Genomic DNA, 20,044 nt, shown 5'->3' with positions numbered 1-20,044 from the left:
CACGCAAAAACTTCAGTCAATGGTTGATAGGCTAAGTCTCTGTCAGTTTGCGAATGATTCAGAGATCCTCTCCGCTATGTCTGGATATCATACTCCGTGAAGCTCGATTACACCGGAGAAAAACTTATTGAGGGAGAAATAGTTCAGCATTCAAGAAAACAATCTGTTAGGCAGGTTTCAGTAAGCGCGAGTACACTGAAGTCCCTTGGCAGGACTGCGGCAGAGAACGAAAGGTGTCGGGGGCAATTTGAGTAGACTTCGAACGTTGAAAAGAGAGAGGGTTAATACGTCCTGAACTGGATTATCTTAAGAAGCCGTTGGATAATTGCCTGTTGTTTGTCATGCTGTCACAGGAGCAGCTACGATTTCTTCCCATTTTTCACCGTTTTTCTTATACAGCTTGAGATTTCTGATGCGTAGGCTGGTCGTTGGTACACCCAGTTGTTTTCTTTTATACCGCTGAGACAAAATCTGTTTTTTGATCATGACCTCTGATTATGAAAGGTCTCGGCTTATGAAAGTTATAAAATTATAAGTTTTCAGCTTGACGAGAGAGGAACAAACCAGTCGTTTGTGTCATGGGTTTGTCAAAACGACCAATAAATATCGGGGGCCCGAGATGTTTCCGTTGGTGCATCTGATATTTTTCCCAATCTGCAGATGTCTTTGATTTCACAAGGAACTTCAAGTTTCTCAAAAAAATTTTCAACACTTGCTTTGTCTTTGCTGAGCAGTTCCTCAATTGAGCCTTCAGGTTTTTCTATTCCTCGGATCCGCAGTGCACACGGATCTGCTGGGTGGGCAACAGCGCTGCCCGTCGCACTGGTAGGCAAGGTATACGATGTTTCGTAGTTGTTCTGCAGTTTCGTGACTCTTTTCGATATTTCGCCGAAGGACTCTGAGATTTCCTCTTCTCTGTGTAGCTCAACAGTTGATTAGGTTTTCAGCTGAGTATTGTTTTTCGATATTAAATAATTGATTCCTTGGTATCAACAAAAGAGGCACAGCGTTCTTCGATATTCATTAAGTGTTTCCTTGGTTTCGACAAAAAAGGCACACGCAGGAGGCAACCCAATATGTCCTTTTTTCTTTTAGTTTACAGCACTTGCTAAGTCACCAGCTTCTAGGCTTAGAAGTTCGGGATTAGTAGGATAAAAAATGGAATCCGAGAAAGATTTCCAACGGTACTGCTTGCTGGATTCGTTTGGTGAGTTGTCATTCATTTTGAAGCGATATGGACTGATTGTTAACCCAGAGGCGCACCAGTGTTAAAAAAAACCAGATTGATGCACTTTACTTGAGAGAACTTGAAAAATTTGAAATGATCGCGCTCGAGAAAAAGGTCGCACTTGAGGACCGATCTCAGTTGTCGTTGGTAAATGTAACGATTGAGAATGTCAACTGCCACTCCTCCTATTGATCATAATATCTATTTAAAAAGGTTATTTGACTCAAATTGGTAGACTTTTTACCAATTTTTTTAAAACTAACCTCCCAAGTCTGAGACTAAGAGTTTATTGGAAAGAAATGGTAGTGATAAGTCCCCTTCTATTAGATGAGTGGTTACGTTCAACCTTTTTTACCATAAAAAGTTGGGCCTTCGGTAAAAACAATATATCGATTTTTCTACCATTTTTAAATTTTTTTTTTACTTTTCTGAAAAACTGTTCTCCCAAATCTAATTGTTTGATTCAATGGATACACCGGGATGTGGAAAGCTTCCCTGCAAAAGCAATACACCCAATTGTTTTACACAAAAAAATATGGCTCTGAGAAAAGACTGTTTTTCATTTTTGACTGTTTTTGAAACTTTTTGAATTTTCTAAAAAACTACTCTGCCGAAATTTGAACATTCAGGCTCAATGCAAACGGTTTGTGGGAAATTGTTCCGCTTAAGCGGCTACGCCCAGAATTTTAACTCAAAATTTTGTCACTCGGAAAAATCAAAACTTTGATTATTGAAAGAATTTTTGATTATTGAAATTTTTTGATTTTTCTGAGAAAAACTACCTTCCCATATCTGATATTTCAGGTTCAACAGAGAGAATAGGTTGTGGGAAGCTTCTCTGCATAAGGGGTTACACCATTTTTTTTAATACAGAAAGCTATTATCTCGGAAAACTCAAATTTTTAAGTCTTGACCGTTTTTGAATTTTTCGATTTTTCTCCAAAAGTATTCCATAATCTAAACTTTTGGGTTCATTAGAGAAAACGGGTTGTAGAAAAATCCCTTGCATAAGCGGTTAAACCAAAATTAATATACCCAAAGTTTTTGAATTCGCAAAAGAAAAAGAAATGATTTTTTGACGGTTTTTGAAACAATTTTTTTTTTTCTCGAAAACTACTTTTCAAAATCTAAAACATTGCAATCAATGGAAAAAAAGCGTTGCGGGGAAACTCCCTAGACTAAAAGATTATATCCAAAATTTTTACGCTGAAGTTAAATGGAAAACCAAAATTTTTTAAAGTTTTTTTTCGTAGTTTTTTTGATTTTCTAGAAAACGACCTCTTATAACAAAGATTTTGATTTCAATGGAAAAGAAAGTTTGCCGGAAACTCTCTTGCTTAATCATTTACGCCCAAATTTTCGTACACAAAAGCTTATGCCTTGGGAAATGTTAAATTTCGGTGTTTTTACCGTTTTATGAAAAATTTTGTCTGTTTTTAAAAATTAACCAACCAAAAAACAGGTCGTGAAACGCTCCTAGGTAAGCGGCTATGATCAAATTTTTTAACAGAAAATACGGCTCTCAAAAAATTCAATTTTTAAAACTTTCGATTGTTTTTCGTACTTTTTGTGATTTCTCAAAAAAAATCAGCCCGAATCTGATGTTTGGCTTCGATGGAGAAAACGAACGAGTTGTGAAAAGTTATCTTCTCAAAAACTACCCTCCCAAATAAAAAACTTTAGGTTCAAAGGTGAGAACAAGTTGTGAGAAGCTGCCCTGCAATATTGACTGCGGTATTTCTTTTTTTTTCCAAAAAATTTTGTACTCGGAAAAATCATTTTTCGGATTTCCAAAACTAGCCTCCCAAATAGGAAACTTTGTGATCGAGGAAGGAAACGAATTGTGGAAAAGTCCACTGCATAAACGAAGCTGTTATACCCAGTTTTTTTACGACACAAAAAATTAAGGCTCTCTGAAAATCATTGTTTTTTTAACATGATTATTTTAAATTTGTTTTTTTTTTTCTCAAAACATACGCTCGCAAATGATTTTAATCGAAAAGGTAAATTGTACGAAGCTCCCCTGCCTAAACGGCTACTTCTAAACTCATTACAGGAAAAGTTGTGGAATCCAAAAATGTCAGAACTCATTCTGTTGACCGTTTATGCACAAAAACTGCCATTTATGCACAATTACTATCCGAAAACTACAAGAGACAAAAATTTATACGAAAGTTTATAAAGCTCGAAATCTTAAATTTTTTTTTTAAAAAAAAAAAAAGCTTTGGCACAAAAAGTGCAACTACATCTAAATGTTTATACACGAAAACTAATGGCACTCAAAAAGTTAAATTGTTCAATTTTCGACCGTTTTTTTCCGCAGAAACTACGCTCCCAAATGTACAATATTGATTTTAATCGAAAAGAAAATATGTACGAAGCTAAGTTGCAATGGAGGTTACGCACAAATGTTTTATATTTAATGTTAAATTTATGAATCTCAAAAGTGTCAATGTTAGATTTTTTGACTGTTCCAAAAAATTTTTCTCGAAAACTTTCATCGCAAATCTGAAACTTTGAATTCCACGGTGAGAATAGTTTGTGGAAAACTCCTTGAATAGTGGCTGTGGAAATTATTTTTTCCAAAAAAAACTTGTCTTCTGATAATCATATTTATGACTTTTTGACCGTTTTTGAAACTTTTTGACTTTTCTCAAAAATTAATCTCCCAAATCAGAAGAACTCGAAACGGACCCATCGTCACTCAATCTGGCTTTAATAGAAAAACTGTGTGAATTAGGTCCTACTAGATAAGAAGCGAAATGGGATGAAATGCAAAACAAAGATTGTCGAGACAATTTTTGAGCAGATTCTAAAAACGTTTTCTTTCCACATACTTGTTGCTCTAAACATAAAAAACATGGAAAAGAGAGCCAAGATTGGACTTTGCGGAGTTGAAGATTCACCAAAAAAGTAAGTCTCTGCATTAAAAAATTTTTGTTGTTACGATAAAAGGATCAAAATGAAAGTTTAGCAAGAAAGACTAGAATTTAGCAAGAAAGACTGAACATTAGAATTATCTAAATATCGGCCGATGGCAAAATAGTTTTTGATGAGGCAAAAAAAATAAATTAAAGTAATAGAGTATTGAAACGATTACTTTTACTGTTGCAATTTATAACTAAACTACGAAAAGACTATAAGCTATTTCTACCCTAAAAGGGAAACTGAATGTGATGGATTACATACTTAACTTCTGAATGTGTCAAAAAAAATAGTTAAGTAAATCGTATTTGATGCAGTAAAATCATGCGGATATTTTATAGCATTTTTCATATATTGAGTGTCAGCTTACTCTCCAGATAAATTGGCTCCAACTTTTGCTACTAGCGTTAGTCGAAATAAAATCTGAACATTTTTTTGGGTTAGTGAGCGAAAAGCAACTGTTGCACCAGTCCGCGGTTTTTTCTCTGTCTTGAGAAATGTTGATGAATGTGAAAACGACTCTCTCAAATCTGAGTTTTTGTTTTCAATCAAAAAGAGGTTTATGGGAAGCTCCCTTGCTTGAGCGACCACGCCCAAATTTTCTTAGGCAAAAAGAAATAGCCCTCGGAAAAATCAAACTTTCAGTTTTTGACTATTTTTGAAACCTTTTTTTTATCAAGAAAACATCCAAAATTGAGTTTGAAGTTCAACGGATAGAGTAGTTTGTGCAAAGTTCTTCTGCATAAGCATTACTCCAAAATTGCTTACACGAAAACTCTTGCCCTCGGCAAAACCGAAGATTAGATTTTTTTTAAAGTTTTTTCAACCAATTCGACTTTTCTCAAAAACTATTCTCACAAGTCTGAAGTTTTTTCAGTCAAAAAGACGGGTTTTGAAAGCTTCCTTGAATTAGCGACTAGACACAAAAAACTTTATTTAAAGTTTATGAACCTCGAAAAAGTCGTTATTAGATTTTTAACATTTTTGAAACTTTTGACTTTTCTCAGAAAATTCCGTTCCAAATCTGAAAATTTGGGTTTAAAGTTGAGAACAGGTTTTGAGAAGCTCCCTTGCAAAAGTGACTGCGACAGTTCTTTTTTTTCTGAAAAATTTTGTATTCGGAAAAGTCATTTCTGTGATTTTTTTGAACGTTTTTGAAACTTACGCTTTTTCTCAAAAATTAACCCGCCAAATCTGAAGTTTTGAGCTCAATCGAAAACTACACTCTCCAATTGAAATAATCTGGCGACGTCCAAATTTTCTAACAAAAAAGTCATGGCATTCAGAAAAGTCAGTTTTGTTTTATTATGCATTTTTGAAAAATCTTGACTCTTCTCGAAAACTACTCAGCCGAAGTCGATATCAAGGGTTCAAATGAGACAACAGGTTGTGGGAAGCGTCTGTGCATAAGCTACTACCCCTAAAAACTTGTACGAAAAACATTAAGTCCTTAAGAAATTTCTAAAACCTCAGAAAATTTCACTGTAAAATTATTACAGAACAGAAACAACTAAGATTTTGGGTGAAGCTCATTTTTTTAAATTATCGATTTCATCCCGCATCAGTACAACAAAATCAAAAAATATCAAACAGGTACTTCTAGCTTTACCCCCCATATAGACCAAGTTAAGATCTTCCACCCCAGCATTTAATTCGCATTAATTTTGCTAAGAGCTGCATGTAAAATGCTGGACTCTGATTGGCTGAAAATTTGGGGGGATGTTAATTCGGTCCAAGACGTTTTTTTTACAAATTAAATTCTATCAATCTTCAGAAAGTTGCAGAAATCACATTGGATGAGAAAATAAAAAAGATTTAGGAAGACGCGAAAAATTTTATTTTTAACGGACAACAATGCACGTATCAAAGGCATTCACCAACTCAGACCATTCAAAATTTGACAGAAGACAACTCAACCACCAAACAGTTTGAAACTATTAGAAAACTATATCGACCAGCTGCTAATCAATTTGAGAAGAGCATGTCCACCCAATTGCAATTGGAGTACAGCTCCTCGGTAGAATCCCTCATATGCGAAGGACCGAATGCGCGAAAATATCAATCAGCCAATAAGATTTCAGTAATCTAAAATTTGGAAAGAAGCGAACATTTCCAGGGACTCAATACTAACTTTGGCTGAATATAAACACGGCAGAAATATTTTCAAAATTTTCAAATTGTTTTTGGCTGCCGGCGAATTTAAACAATTTTTATATTTCAAGAGTTTCGCTACAAAACAAGCAAAACATTGCTTGATTCAATTCATTTTATTTGAATATGGTAATCGATTCTTACTAAAAATTGACTTTCGGTTAATTTTGTTTTCGGTCCTTCGCCCATGAATAGCCCCCCCCCCCCTCAGCTCCTCAGCTAAGTAATCATCTAATGGTTTACTAAAAGAGTCTCCAATAGGTTATTGTAGGATTACTAAATCTCCCTAATAGGCATCTTTCGGTGTTTAGCCATGTTTACCAACTTCAACTGTACCCAGACTTATTTACTGCCCTCAGCTCTTTGTTCTCTGATCTTAACCGTTGTTGGGTTGGGAACAAAATCAGTTGAAGTCAGCAAAAATGCTTTCGCATTGGTTTTTGAGAACCGACATCCTAGCCAAACATATCCCGATCTGCGCCTGTTTATGCTCATGTAAATTAAAATTTTTGTGCTCTGATATTAAAGCCAATTGGTATAAGTTACTCAGTTGTCTACATTTTAGTATGATTATATAAATAGAAACCCACAGTGTCGTTTCAATTTTGAATCAAGTTACATAAACAAACAGTTTGCTGACAATCAAGCTAAGTCAAGCTCATAATTTATGCAAATTGTTGTCCAATTTAAATGGTTTTATGGGTAATTATATTTTGCATTGAACTTGATTTCTGATATTGCAGAAGTTGAACTATCGGGCCCTTGGTCTTTGTTTTCGAGACTCTTTGAAGCTATTGCATCAAAACACTATTGTTAGTTTCTTCAGTCAGCTGCCTTTCCAGTGGGTCTCCAACCCTTCTCTCATGATCAGACGCTACTTCTCCACGTCAATGCTGCCTACCACTGCGGCCGATGCAGCCAAGGAACAAGCCAAGCAGAAGACGTGCGTGCATTTTTGCCTATTCATCCCCTGCCACCGCTATCTTTCTCAGTACTATTTTTCGATAAATTATACGCAATCATAATATCTGATTTTGTAATAATCTGTAGACCTCCATATCTATTCCATGGTTCTTGACCACTTTATTTCGAAGAACCTATTTAAAAAACTACTTCACTCTATGCCTCTATGTCAAAAAGGATTGGCACAGATTTCGTCCTACTATAGATTTCGTCCTATTTATTTAATTAACAGATTTCGTCCCACACAAATTTCATCCCATGTCCAACATCCTATCATCCCATATCCAAATTTGTGGGACGAAATCTGTGTACGCTTTGAAATGGGACGAGATCTTTCACAGCCGTCAAAAAGCTGGCTAAAAGTTGTTTATTTTTAAAACAAAGTTTGACGGGAAGGAAATTTAGTGCACCTATTGTTTGTGATGATTCAGCGTGGAGTTGAAGAAGGAAGATGTTTTGGTGAGCGTGTGTCTTTACAAACAGGGCGAGTTCTTTCCCAACTGGAGAAGCAGACATTTCGCCCTACTACATGATGGCAGCTTCCAGGTAGAGCTGCTACACTTGTTGGAATGTATCTGCTGCAAGAAAGGTAGATGGGTTCTTGGAAAAATTAATCATATAATAGATGGGTTCCACCATTTTTTTTGGCACGAGCATAAAATACAAGTACACGAATGCGCAAGCTGTTTTTCTTAAGAGATTAATTATAACTTAGGGATACAGGTATCGTACTTCGGTTGCGATTCGATAATATTATTTGCATATGGCGGTGAATGTTATTTTGCTTTACGAGGCCAAACTGTGCACTGGATAGGCGCACAATTTTGTGTCTGCATGTTCCTGGATTCCAGAGACAAATCTATAAACATCCCGGGATGACCAAAAATACTAGTCATACAATTTCCATATATGGAAAAATGCTAGTCATACACTTTTCATGCAATTCCATACGTACAGAAAATTGCATGAAAGGTCTATGATTAGTATTTTTTTCATACATGGAAATTGTATGACTAGCATTTTTCCATAAACCAAAAATGTTGATTTTTTACATTTTAATTTCTCAAAATTTTGTGGTTGTGTTCGTAAACGAACACAAATGACATAAACCTTGATTACTCAAACGTAGTAACCAACGGTTTGGCCTTCTCGCTTTGAAAATGCATTGGAAACAGCCTACTTCTGTCTCAGACAAACAATATAACGAAAGTAATGAACTTTTAAATTTTGGCAATAATTTTCAAAATGTATGATTAGCATTTTCGGTCTATGGAGGTCAACCCGGGATATTCCAAAAAGTAAGTATATTCCGCGTACAAATAGCAGTAACGTAAATTTTGTCGGCATATTTGTTTTGTTGCGGATTACGCAACAAGCAAATATAGCTAGTTATTCTGGATTCCGCAAGTGTAAGTGGATTCCGCAAAACGTAAATGGAATCCGCAAAATGTAAGTGAAATCCGCAAATATAAATGGAATCCTCAAACAAAATAAAGATTCCACTTACAGTTTGCGGATTCCGCTAACAGTTGCCGATTCCACAACAGCTCAATGTAACTATACACATGTCTTATTATTTGTTTGTGAATTCCACAAACTATTCTGGATTCCGCAAATACAGCTGCAGATTTCGCAAGTTTGCCTATTTTTGGAGCGCGTTTGAGTGGTACAATACTTTGAGTATTTGTTTGTGGAATCCAAAATAGCAAAGAATATCAAAGAAAAGTAAAAATGTTGCGGATTGCGCAACAAATCTGACTTTGGCCTGTTGCGGAATCCATTTACAATGCGCAGAATGCACAGTTTGGCCTCGTAATGTGTAACCCCTTCTGCTCTGCGTCACCATAAACACAACCAGAAGCGGATAGCAGGCGGATATTTACTCGTGGTAGCAGCAACTTTAACTAAAGAACTGAACAAAATGGAAAATATTTTAGAAAGTGAAGCTCGACCTATTATCAAAAACGCTGCTTTCTGAGTAAAATTTGTACAAAACTTTGAGTCGTCCCAATTTTCTTCTGCTTTTACGACAATTCATAGAAAGATAATTCATATCAACAAAAAAAAAATTTTCTAGAGATTCGAAATTTCGAAAAAAAAGTCAAATATTTTGTCGGAATTGTTGTTAAGTCAGCCCAACGTAATTTTTTGAGCTTTTTTCAAAACCAGAACGACCTGCTTGACACAAATTTTTGCTCCGCAGACCAGTTTCTTCAAAAAAAGCCAAAAACTTTGTTTTATTTTTGGCCCGGGCTGCTTTCTCAATTATACTGTATAATGGCGCCCAAGTATTGATTGACTATAAATGAATGTCATAAAATAATGCCAGGAAGATTGAGATTAGGGGTAAAAAAATCGTTTGAATTGAATTTTCCCAAAAAAATCTGTTCCAGTTTGATAAAACAGGATTGTTATATTTTTAAATTCAAAATGAGATGATCTGATGAATTTTTTTGATTGTGATGCCAACGAAGTTATCTATTGAAGAAAATATTTTGCCCTTCTTTTATCGAATGAATTTAAGTTTAAAGTGATAAAAAATTACAATGAAGTTAATCCATCGAAAAACAAATCTGAGCATAAACAAGTTTTGAAAACCATGATGAGTAAACGTGCATGTCATTCCTAAACACATAAACAACACTGCTCGATTTAGGGCAACAATTTTCGTTTCAGGGCTAAATTTTCAACATCCTCTTAACGCCAAGAAAATTTTTTGGCGTAGAAAATTTTTTAAAATGTGAAATTTTTGTTTTATATTTGTGATTTGGATGTAATTTATAAAAAAAACAATTGCGTGAATACAATTTAAACAGCCTTTTACGTGTTAATACGAGAACATTTATTGCTCGCTAATTATCACAATGTAGTTTGCAATTGCCAAGGTAGTCCCAAATTTAACCCGCAATAAATTACAACGAATCTGTAGAAAGGTTTTTTTTATTTTGACATCCAATCAACATCTTTCAGATTTTGAATTTTGCCTAATGAAAAATAACCAGAGCGCAAATAATCCTAGTTTTTCTTTTTAAGTCGGGATTAAGATTTTCCGATTCGGCTCTTTTTCCTTTTCTCCCCCACCTGCAAATTTTTATATGTGAAGTTACTGTTCACTTTGTTCGATTGTTATGAAAATTGACAGGGAGACTAATTAGGCCATGACAAACATATTTGGTCTTCATAATTTACCTTGTAAAACCACTCGTTAGACCATAAAATTCATGTTTAAGTGAGGTGGGGGGGGGGGAAAGGAAAAAGAGCCTCCGATTCCAACAAAAATATAATTTATTCGATCGAACTAATATTTTTTTACTAAAACTTTTCATAATCCATTGCAAACATTGACTCCTTGAAATCAAAAATGAAAAGATATTTTACCTCCGATCATTTTCTGCAAAAATTTGGCAGTGTGGAGACTACCAATTTGGCCATGATCTGGATTAATTTATGCGTGTTTTGGAAAAATTATTCAAAAACGTTAGCCGAACTAAATATGCGTTGCAAACTATCCCGCACAAAAAAAATCGAAAATTCTTCCAAATTGAATTGAGGCTAGCTAATTGTCGTATTAATTTTGTACGACTCAGTTTTTCACAATTGATGTTTGATATTGTCCAAAACGTTTAGGTTTTCAATGTTTTTTCCCAAAACTATTCGATATGGATTAAGAGGAAGCCGGAGCATTCAAAGCTTTACCCTGATTTACGAGCAGTTGCACACTTTAATTTTCTGAGGCAGTAAAATGGCTTTGCAATTGGAGCTGATTGCGTTTGAAAGCTCAACAGAGCCTTGTGAAACAATAGGGTTTTTTTCACAGACTTCAAGCCCTCAGTCAAGACACCAAAAAAAAACATGAAATTTTAGCAAAAAGGCAGTCAAAAACTTAAGAGACCTTTTTTGAATTCGTGTCAGTTTGATGGCAGAATTATTTCAAAAAATTTAACACGTCCAATAAGTTTGTTAAGAACTAAATTATGTGAGATTTCCATTGAATCTATCGCGAAAATTTACATGTACTGGACTAAACGAATAGAACTTGACTTTTAAAATGCTTTTTTTTTCTCAAATTGGAATGACCTTAGGCAAACGTTAATCAAATCAAAAAATGTTTAGATTTTGATCGGAAATAATATGGTTTGATTTATTTCGAGCCTAAAGCTTCACCCTAAAAACGGATCACTTTTTTGCTTTTTATGAATAAAAAATTGCGCCAAAACTATCAGTGACAATATGAGACAAAAATATATCAAAATAAGGCTCTTGTGTAGCCAAATAAAATTTTGAAACTGTTTTAAATAAAAAAAATGTCATTTTTATAAAGTATGACGTTTTTATCTATCGTACGAAAATATAGTTATACAAAATTGAGAAGATAACACTATCCGTAAACATTGTTGGGCTAGATAAGAGGCTCCCTTTGACATAGTTTTATCAGCAATTGAGTCGACGGTTAACCCGTAATTTTCAACTGACCAAAAGAGTCAAGTATTCGTTTTTTGGATAACTGTGATCAAATTCTAAGCGGACTTTGTATTCAACAATTTTTGCCTGATTTCAACACAATTCGCGGAAACGGGTTTTGGCTTTTAAGTTTTGGTTTTCGTTTTGTTCGGATAATTTAAAGAAGCACCATACTCATGATACAAAAATAATAGTTGTTTTTATAAATTGCGGCTCAAAATTGGAAGAACATCGTGCGAAACGGATGATTTTGTAAATTAACCAATCAGGTTCAACCTTTATGATCCAAATTTGGCCCGTAGGACAGAAGAACACAAATTCTGCACAAAACTTTCTAAGTGAATCAAATATAACATATTGAAATGAAACTCAGGGCTTCACTCGCAGTCCCATCCCCTCGGAACAGTGCACGTGCAAAGAGCAGACTAAGAAGCCGAACAGAGGAGCTCGCAAACTGAACCACTTCCGAGTGGGCAAGCAGAGTGTGATGGTGCTGGAGACTAGTGGGGACGGGGAGAAAAAAAGTGGGGCTAGTCGTGGGGGCGCAGGAGGGGACAATGTGGATTCTACTGGGTCGAGATACTTTCCTCCTGCAGTGATGTTTTTTTAAGTGTTGGATCTACTTAACAACCTCCTTCACATGCTATCTGATAAGGAATCCCCCTTTATAAATGAAGCATTATGTTACAATAAAATAACATTATAACTTTACAGTGAAAAATCTAATTTTTCTACTTTTTGATTGTTCTATTTGCTGATTTATTCTATTTAACAAACTTGCTTCATGGAAAAAGAACGGGAGCGGGTAGTAAAGTAGATCCAAAGTTTTGCATTGATTATAATCTCTAAATATTTAAATTCCGGCAGGGGCGAATCTAGGATTTTCTCGAGAGGCGAAAGGGGTGCGGATTTTCAAAAAATAATCAAAAATTTTGTCGACCTTTTTTTTAGGTCAAGCAAATTGATTTTCTGAGCTCTCCCAAATCACTATAAAGATCTGATTTTGACCGAATTTTCTGCGCGGCAGGCAAATTTTTCAGAAAAACAGGCTGAAAAAGGTCGGCAATGGGTGGAAGACAGCGTCCTCCTCCTTAAATCCGCTACTGTCAATTTAAAGAGATCAGAGTTGTAACAATTTTGACAGGTTTTGGAGGTTTGTTGTACTTGCTTAGAAGAAATTTTTAAACTAAAAATTCAAAACATTGATTAATCTTGTGCACTGAATGTGCGTTAATCGTCAGTTAACTTTTCCGGTTCAAATCAAATTTTGACTCTTTTCCAAAACCCCCCCCCCCCCCCCCCCCCGGCATCTCTAATTTTCATTTTTTTCTTTGTTGTTTATGACTAAACGCGTGAAGTTATGATGTAAGGTATGAGGAACCGATCTGTTCACAATAGTTTGTTCACCATGCAATTTTTTGTTACATTATGACAACATTAAAATAGTTCGAAACTGAAACTCAAATGTACCGGGAAAGTGGAAACGAGCTGAAGTAATGAACTTTTTAGCGGGTTCTTGAAGGTAACGTTTGTAATAAATTTACTTCAACTTGACTTTCCACAAGTATCTCGACTGTGTTTTGTGGCAACAGTCGATTCCCATTTTACATGGAAGACATCCATCGGGTTGACGATGAAACTATAGTGACTAGACACTTCTACTGCACTTCGCATAGAGACAGATTACAGCTCTACTGGGGAGTGACTGAAGCCAAGAAGATTCTTAGCGCCAAGAGTAACTTCCCAAAAACATCACTTCAAAGCAAGGAAAGTTCAAGTTAAAAACATTTTTCCAGGAGGCAATGCAGACACAAATATACGAGGTGTTTAGCTCTTTACAGAAAACGAATCTAGAGTTGATTGCCTTAATGCAACTTCTGTATTATTTTTATGTGATTTTTCTTATTAGCCCCCGGCCCAGTTCCTTCGGCCTTAGGCCTTTTTTCTTCACATTTTTATGTGCTGTAGCAAAGAGCAATGGACTAGACACTGTAGTAGAATATGGGAGAGATCTCAATTTGTTCATTACATATATTGCACCACCAGCAAGGTGGAAAATATAAAACTAGAGAAGTCTTTTTCTCCCCGCCCGTTTTTATTCAACTTATGGTTGAGCGTAAAGTTTTCCAAGATTGTGTTTAAAAGAATAGTTTTAATTGAGATTAATAGTCCAGGGGCGGATCTAGAGTGTTTTCGAGGTTAGTGATGGATTTTTAAGAAAAACCTTCTTAGATCGACCAAATTGATTTTATGAGCTGCCCCTAATCACTATAAAGACCCCATTTTTACGAAATTTTCTGCGCCGCAAAGACAAAAGGTGCTCCCACCTCAAAATTGGTTGATATTTGCGCCAAAGGTGCCTTTAGAAAATATTTCGGGTCGGTTAGCCAAATTATATCTCTCAAAATAGTACCAAAGGGGGACCCTTTGGGTCGGCAGGGGGTCTACTTCCTGGACGATAAGACGGCCCTCCTATATCTGTTTTTGAGCACCTAAAAGGGACCCTTGAAGCATCAATAAAAAGAAGATTTTTGCAACGGAACTGTGCGACAGAAAATTTGGAGGTTTGGTTTGATTTGAGGTGTGTTTATACCAGGATAACCAGAGACAGTCGGTATCGGTGCTAGATGGCGAGGCCGTGAAGCGGAGTCGCATCAGGGAGGAGGAGTATCGCAAGATAGGCGTGGTCGGCAGTGGCTCCTATGGCAAGGTCTATCTGGCGGAGGAGATCGCAACCAGTCGCATTGTTGCACTCAAGGTTATTTCTAAACTTCAAATAACCCTCTTAGATCACTTTAAATACATATCATTAAAATTAACATCTCTAGACTTTTTGAATGTATTAAAATTGTAAAATGAAACTTGAAAAACTCTTTTCAAGATTCTGGAGAAGCAGCGACTGCGCAGGAAAGACTTCAAACTGAAACATGTCTTGAGCGAGTCACACATTGCGAGACAGGTGGACCACCCATTCATAGCCAGGCAATTCGGGGCCGGCCAGACGCCGGAGTTGTTCATGTTTGTGATGGAGTTCGTACCAGGGGGAGAGTTGTACACTTTTCTGCATAGGAATAGAATCAATAATCCGTTTCATAGCCCACTCCTGATGGAACCAGCCATTCAACAGGTAAAATGGAAGAAAAAATTTGAAGAACTCAGAAATTAAAAAAAAAATGAACCGAATAATAAAATGAAGAAATGACAAATACTTGAAGACACTAAAATATAGTTTCTGAAGTAGGACAATCTGCAGATTCAACGCGAAACCATTCAAAGCTAAAGTAAGATCAGAAGTGAAATACTTGGGTTCTGGGTCTCGAAAAACATTGAAATGAGGTCTATACTGTTTGATTTGATTAGATTTATATCTGAGTGACCTGACTCATTCGATTAGAATTTTTTTTTACTGAGAGCTCAGCTTGTAATAGTGCTTAAGGGTTCACGATAGACTGTTGCAAGGGTTTAATTGGTTAACAGGTGATGGCGATGATAGCAAGTGCAGTGGAGTATCTTCACAGCAAGAGCATCGTGTACCGAGACATGAAGCTGGAGAATCTGATGTTGGACGAGTGGGGATACGTCAAGATCATCGACTTCGGCATCTCCCGCGAGATATACGGGGGCAGAGAGGGAAGGGCGGGCACCTTCTGTGGGACTGCCCAGTACATCGCGCCCGAAATCATCATATGCGACCAACATGTATTGCTTCGTATTTATCCTCCAACAGTTGCATTATAATTTGTATTGATAAACGAAAACCCAATTTGAAAAACATTAATTCGTCTTAGCGAACCTGGTAGTAATCGTATTCTGATTATTGTGTTTGATAAGGGTAAAGAACAAATGAAAAAATTTAGAAAAAAAGTCGATCCTCCGCAAGGCACTTGAATCGGGATTAACAACTTAGTTATGCCATGAAACCTTGCATATTGAAACCTAAATTATCACTAAGGCATGGCTGTTTGATGACTGAGCATTGCTACGTTAGGTCATTTCATCCTAATTTTTTTGTGCCAAATTGCGACGGATTCGCTTTTTTGCTTAAATCTCTTAATTGTTTTTTCTCGAACAATTATGGCGTTCGACAACTTGTCGCCCCAGCTTTATCTTCTTTCATTTAAGGGAGACAATGATGACGACAGTGTGGGGGATCAGGACGTGGGCTATGGGGTCGAGATAGACTGGTGGACTCTGGGTATTGTAGCCTACGAACTCATCTACAAGGGAACCCCTTTTGAGATACCCGCCGCCCAGAGCAAGCAGTACAGCAAAGCTATGGGACAGAACATCCTGTTCAACCGCATACGAACCGCAGAACCGAAACTGAGTCCGAGCTTCGTCATTGGACAGCAAATTTTTACAGTGAGTCCATTACTCAGTAGTTTTGTCAGAGGTCTTCTTGAAAAGGACCCCTCGACTCGACTTGGAGATGACACGGTTCTGAATCACCCGTTTCTGCAGGCCATAGACATGGAAAAATTAAAAGCGCGTGAGATCAAGTCGTACATATCAGTAGAGCCATTCAATCGGAACAAATTGTCCAAATATATCCAAAAAGACAAGTCAAGCCAAAATCAACTCCAGCATAATTCGGTCCAAAAAACAATTCCAGAGGAGAATCTGGCAGGATTTTCATACGCGCAGCCAGGATACAATTTTACTTGAGTCCAGACTTAATTCAAATGATGTTCTAAAATATTAAATTGAAATTGTTTTAATATCCTAGAACAAGATGATTTATTTTCAGGTTTAATTTTGATTTTTCTTTGATGATATGTTGGCTTTTATTTTTTATGAAACCGTTCAAAGAAAGAATTTTTTATAAATGTCTAGCTTAAAAAGCGTTGCACCTGCTGCGAAAAATTCTTTAATGAAAATTTCTAATATTTGGAATTATATCTTGAAAAAAAAACATCAAATCATCGCGCACTTTTATATAATCAGTTGAAGCGATTTCACAGCACTTTAGGTCGACATCATTACGACTATATTTGAAAAAAAAGTTTGGTAAAATGGGCTAGCTAAAAACCGTTTAATAGTATTTAAAAGCCCTTCCAAGGTTTTCAAAATTCACAGAACATTTTTCTGGACGTCAAAATTATATTTATAAAAAAAACACTACACCATTTTCTAGAAAAAACGAGAAAGTTTAACAACAAATCCTCAAATATAATAGCACAACTATGTTTTAGTCACTTGCCAACTTTTTTTCATAACGCTCATCGTAACACCACAACCCGCAAAAAAAGACAACTCGTATAAAATAGCAATTACGACAACTAGCAAAACGCGATAACTCGCAATAAACACGTAATTAATCTTTTACTTAATCCTAAACTAAGTACTGTAATCCCCCACCAGTTATCAGTTAATTTTCTTACTTAATTCAAAAACAATTATTATGGAAACATATGAGCTTCTTTTGGTTCTTGTAACACCAAAAATTGAGTCCGAAACCTTGATTGCATTTCTTGGTGTATTATCACTTTGGTTTTAAATATGTTTCTACTCATTCAAACAAAATTACAATTTATTACAAATCAGCGCGGATAACGACATCTGATCTTTGAAGAAGAAGAAGCTAATGAATTTCGATTTATTGAAATAAACGGATTAACAACTTGAAGACACTCAAAACGAATTTGCAAATCACTCTGCCTAAGAATTTGAGTAAAAAAACTTGGATCATTTACATTTGAAGTTGCATGAAAGAGAAGTTGAAAGGTAGATTTTCTATACGTGTCCTAACTTCTGCGCAATTTTACATTTTATAATTTCAAAAATTTAAATTCAAAACTTTTTTTAAAAAAAAGCATGACCGCTTAAAAAGTTAAATTCAAAACTTTATTTAAAAAAAGCAAAACAAGCTTAGCAGTTAAAAATGAACGGGAGAATGTACGAAAAAACAAACTTTGAGAGAAATTGTTAATGATTTCGAAAAAATGGAAATCTGTTTTCATATTGAAATTCACCAGAACGACTGTAAAAGGGTACTTTTTATTTTGTGCAGGTCAAATGGCGGAAAATACAAAAATTTAAATTAGCGGATGAACACCGGAAAGGCAATGACTTAAGAAAAAAGTAAAATCCGTTTTTGCGCTGGTTCTCATTCCTGAATCCGACTTGAAGTTGGCACTAGAAGCTCTCTGCGAAAGAACAACTGAGAATGAGCAGCTCCGATCATATCTCGATTACTTTGAAAAAACGTAGACGGGGGAATATGTACGAGAAAATTTACGAAAAATCCAGGTTTCAAAACAGCCATTTGAAGTCAGTTCAGCAATGCGATAAAAGTAAATCGAAAAACCAACATTTCGCAGAGTTTTCAATTAGGAAAGGGTTATTCTTGCCCATTGTATCAATATTGATTCAGCAAAAAAAGAAGGAGCAAAATTTCACCAAAATTTTTCTGATTTGATTCAAATCCGGAGAAAAGCCTTGCAAATGTCCTTAATATGAACAATTGCAGCAAAGGATGTCAGAAACTCTTAAACACTATCAAAACATTGATCTTATTTTGCTGCTGGAAGCTCTTTCATTTAACTTTGAATAGTAAAAATCTTTATACCAAAGAAGTTTTGACTCCTCAAAAGTTTTAATGTTTCACCGCTTTTTTGTTTCACGTTTAGATTAAGGAAAACTTAATTTTTCCGAGTTTTATAGTAGTGGTCTGTTTTTTCGAGTCTTTTTTTTTAAAATTTTGAGAGTTGTTTTTTCACGCACGTTGTCGCGGTACCAACTCTTAATTTTCATTTTTTAATTTTAAAAACAAAGACTGTTGGAAAAGAATAGTGAACGCTATGAAACAAAAAAAATGACTTGATCTTAAAAACTCAACTTTCAAATTTCCAAGGAAAAATCGACGCCATTAAAGCTCTTTAAACTTCTGGAACAAAACTTTTGGATCAAATTAACCCAAATTGAAAAAACTTGATCAATAATTTAAATTTTTACTGCGCAGTGAAATCTGATAAATAATCTTCAACGTTAGAAGTAGATCATGTTTTTTATGAATTATACCTTTTTGCTGTTCAAAAGTGGAGTTTGCTTTCCTTTTGAGGCAAACTTTGCTTAAGTTAATCCAATTTAACTAGATCAATAGGTGAACTTTTTAGTACGCTGGGAAATCTAATAATTAAATTCCAGTTTCAAATTTAGAAGTCGATCTCGTTTTTTGTGAAATTTTTTTTTTCTGTTCAAAAGTGTAGTTTGCTTTTCATTTAACAAAGAAAGGAAGTATGAAAAATTTTAAAAAATCAAAAGTCAAACCGCGAAAAATCAAAACTGAGCGTGAATAAATCTTAAAACTTTTCCTGAAAAAAAAGTTACTCACTACGTTCATCACTCTTAAACAAAACAAAAAAAATCAACAAGACATGTATAAAAATGCGATTTAATAGTTCATTACTCTTGAAAATAAATGTTCCACTAAAACTTGATTTTATGTAACGCATTTTTGACTTATTTGCGTTCCTGAAACAACGGGAAAATGCAACGTTCAAAAAAAAAATTGTTTTTTGAAAACGTAGTTTTTAAATCCATTGATAAAGAAATAGCTCAAGCAAAAACCCTAGAAATATTTTTCAAATGCCATTAAAAAATCGGCCTAAATTTGCAAAAAATATATATGTTTTTTTGACGAAATGAAAAAAAAATGAATATAATCATTCCTAGTCCAACTGTTTATATTTTTTTTATTGGTAAAAAGTACAATTTCCGGATAAAAAAAGATTGCCCATGACAATCTTAAAACGTCTCTCACAGGCTTTTTATGAAAAATGAGGTTTTCAGACCTTTATTGTATTTACAACATTGTTTATTTACAGGAGAAATTTATACAGAGGAAATTATTAGCAAGTTAAAAGATAGTTTCGTAAAAATAATTTTGATGAAAGCAGCACAATTAGACTCAAATTAGTAATGATATGATATGTAGTCAACTGAAACCATGTGAACGCAGGAGTTTATTTGAGTAGCAGAAGTTGAAGAACTGTAAATATTCTACATTTTCCCTGTCACCATAAAGAGTGCAGATGGACAGTGTATGCTTCTGCCATTTATGAAGTGCTTTCCAAGAAGATAAGTTGATCCACTTGGAAGTTGTCTTCCGAGACCGAATGAATCTTCATAAGGTCCTCCATAATCATAGCTTCATTAGAACTTCTTTGCCGCGCCTGAAACAGGAATAACCCAATTCTTGGCTCAAAAGCTTTTTTTCCATTGCTTTTTTCAGAAATTATGGTAGGTTGCTCTGATTTTTAAATTTATATAGAGCTTCAAAAAACCTTGCACTTTATTTTCAGCTATATTAACTAG

At 35.2% G+C, this 20,044-nt stretch overlaps 3 protein-coding genes across 3 annotated transcripts in view; 2 read left to right on the top strand and 1 right to left on the bottom strand.

The window, feature by feature from the left end:
* Positions 1-20,044, top strand: part of LOC134847559 (uncharacterized protein DDB_G0287625-like) — a 288,876-nt gene that overhangs the window by 21,941 nt on the left and 246,891 nt on the right. The gene's annotated exons all lie outside the window — the stretch shown is intronic.
* On the top strand, positions 6,932-16,502 carry LOC134856883 (RAC-beta serine/threonine-protein kinase-like). Its single transcript, XM_063873178.1, has 8 exons — positions 6,932-7,247; positions 7,699-7,813; positions 12,102-12,301; positions 13,321-13,497; positions 14,327-14,486; positions 14,610-14,855; positions 15,206-15,427; positions 15,851-16,502. Exons 1-8 carry the CDS (start codon positions 7,168-7,170, stop codon positions 16,391-16,393), a joined length of 1,743 nt encoding a protein of 580 aa, XP_063729248.1. The 5' UTR covers positions 6,932-7,167; the 3' UTR covers positions 16,394-16,502.
* LOC134847552 (uncharacterized) overlaps positions 19,508-20,044 on the bottom strand; it is a 70,361-nt gene continuing 69,824 nt past the window's right edge. Inside the window, exon 16 of the mRNA XM_063864628.1 lies at positions 19,508-19,902. Within this exon, the coding sequence (XP_063720698.1) occupies positions 19,786-19,902 (117 nt within the window). The 3' untranslated portion in view covers positions 19,508-19,785. The remainder of the gene's footprint in view (positions 19,903-20,044) is intronic.

Source organism: Symsagittifera roscoffensis, chromosome 1 (assembly GCF_963678635.1).
Source record: "Symsagittifera roscoffensis chromosome 1, txSymRosc1.1, whole genome shotgun sequence".
Taxonomy (NCBI): domain Eukaryota; kingdom Metazoa; phylum Xenacoelomorpha; order Acoela; family Convolutidae; genus Symsagittifera; species Symsagittifera roscoffensis.
Note: the sequence above shows the minus strand (reverse complement) of the source record. Positions and strands in the feature narration are given on the sequence as shown.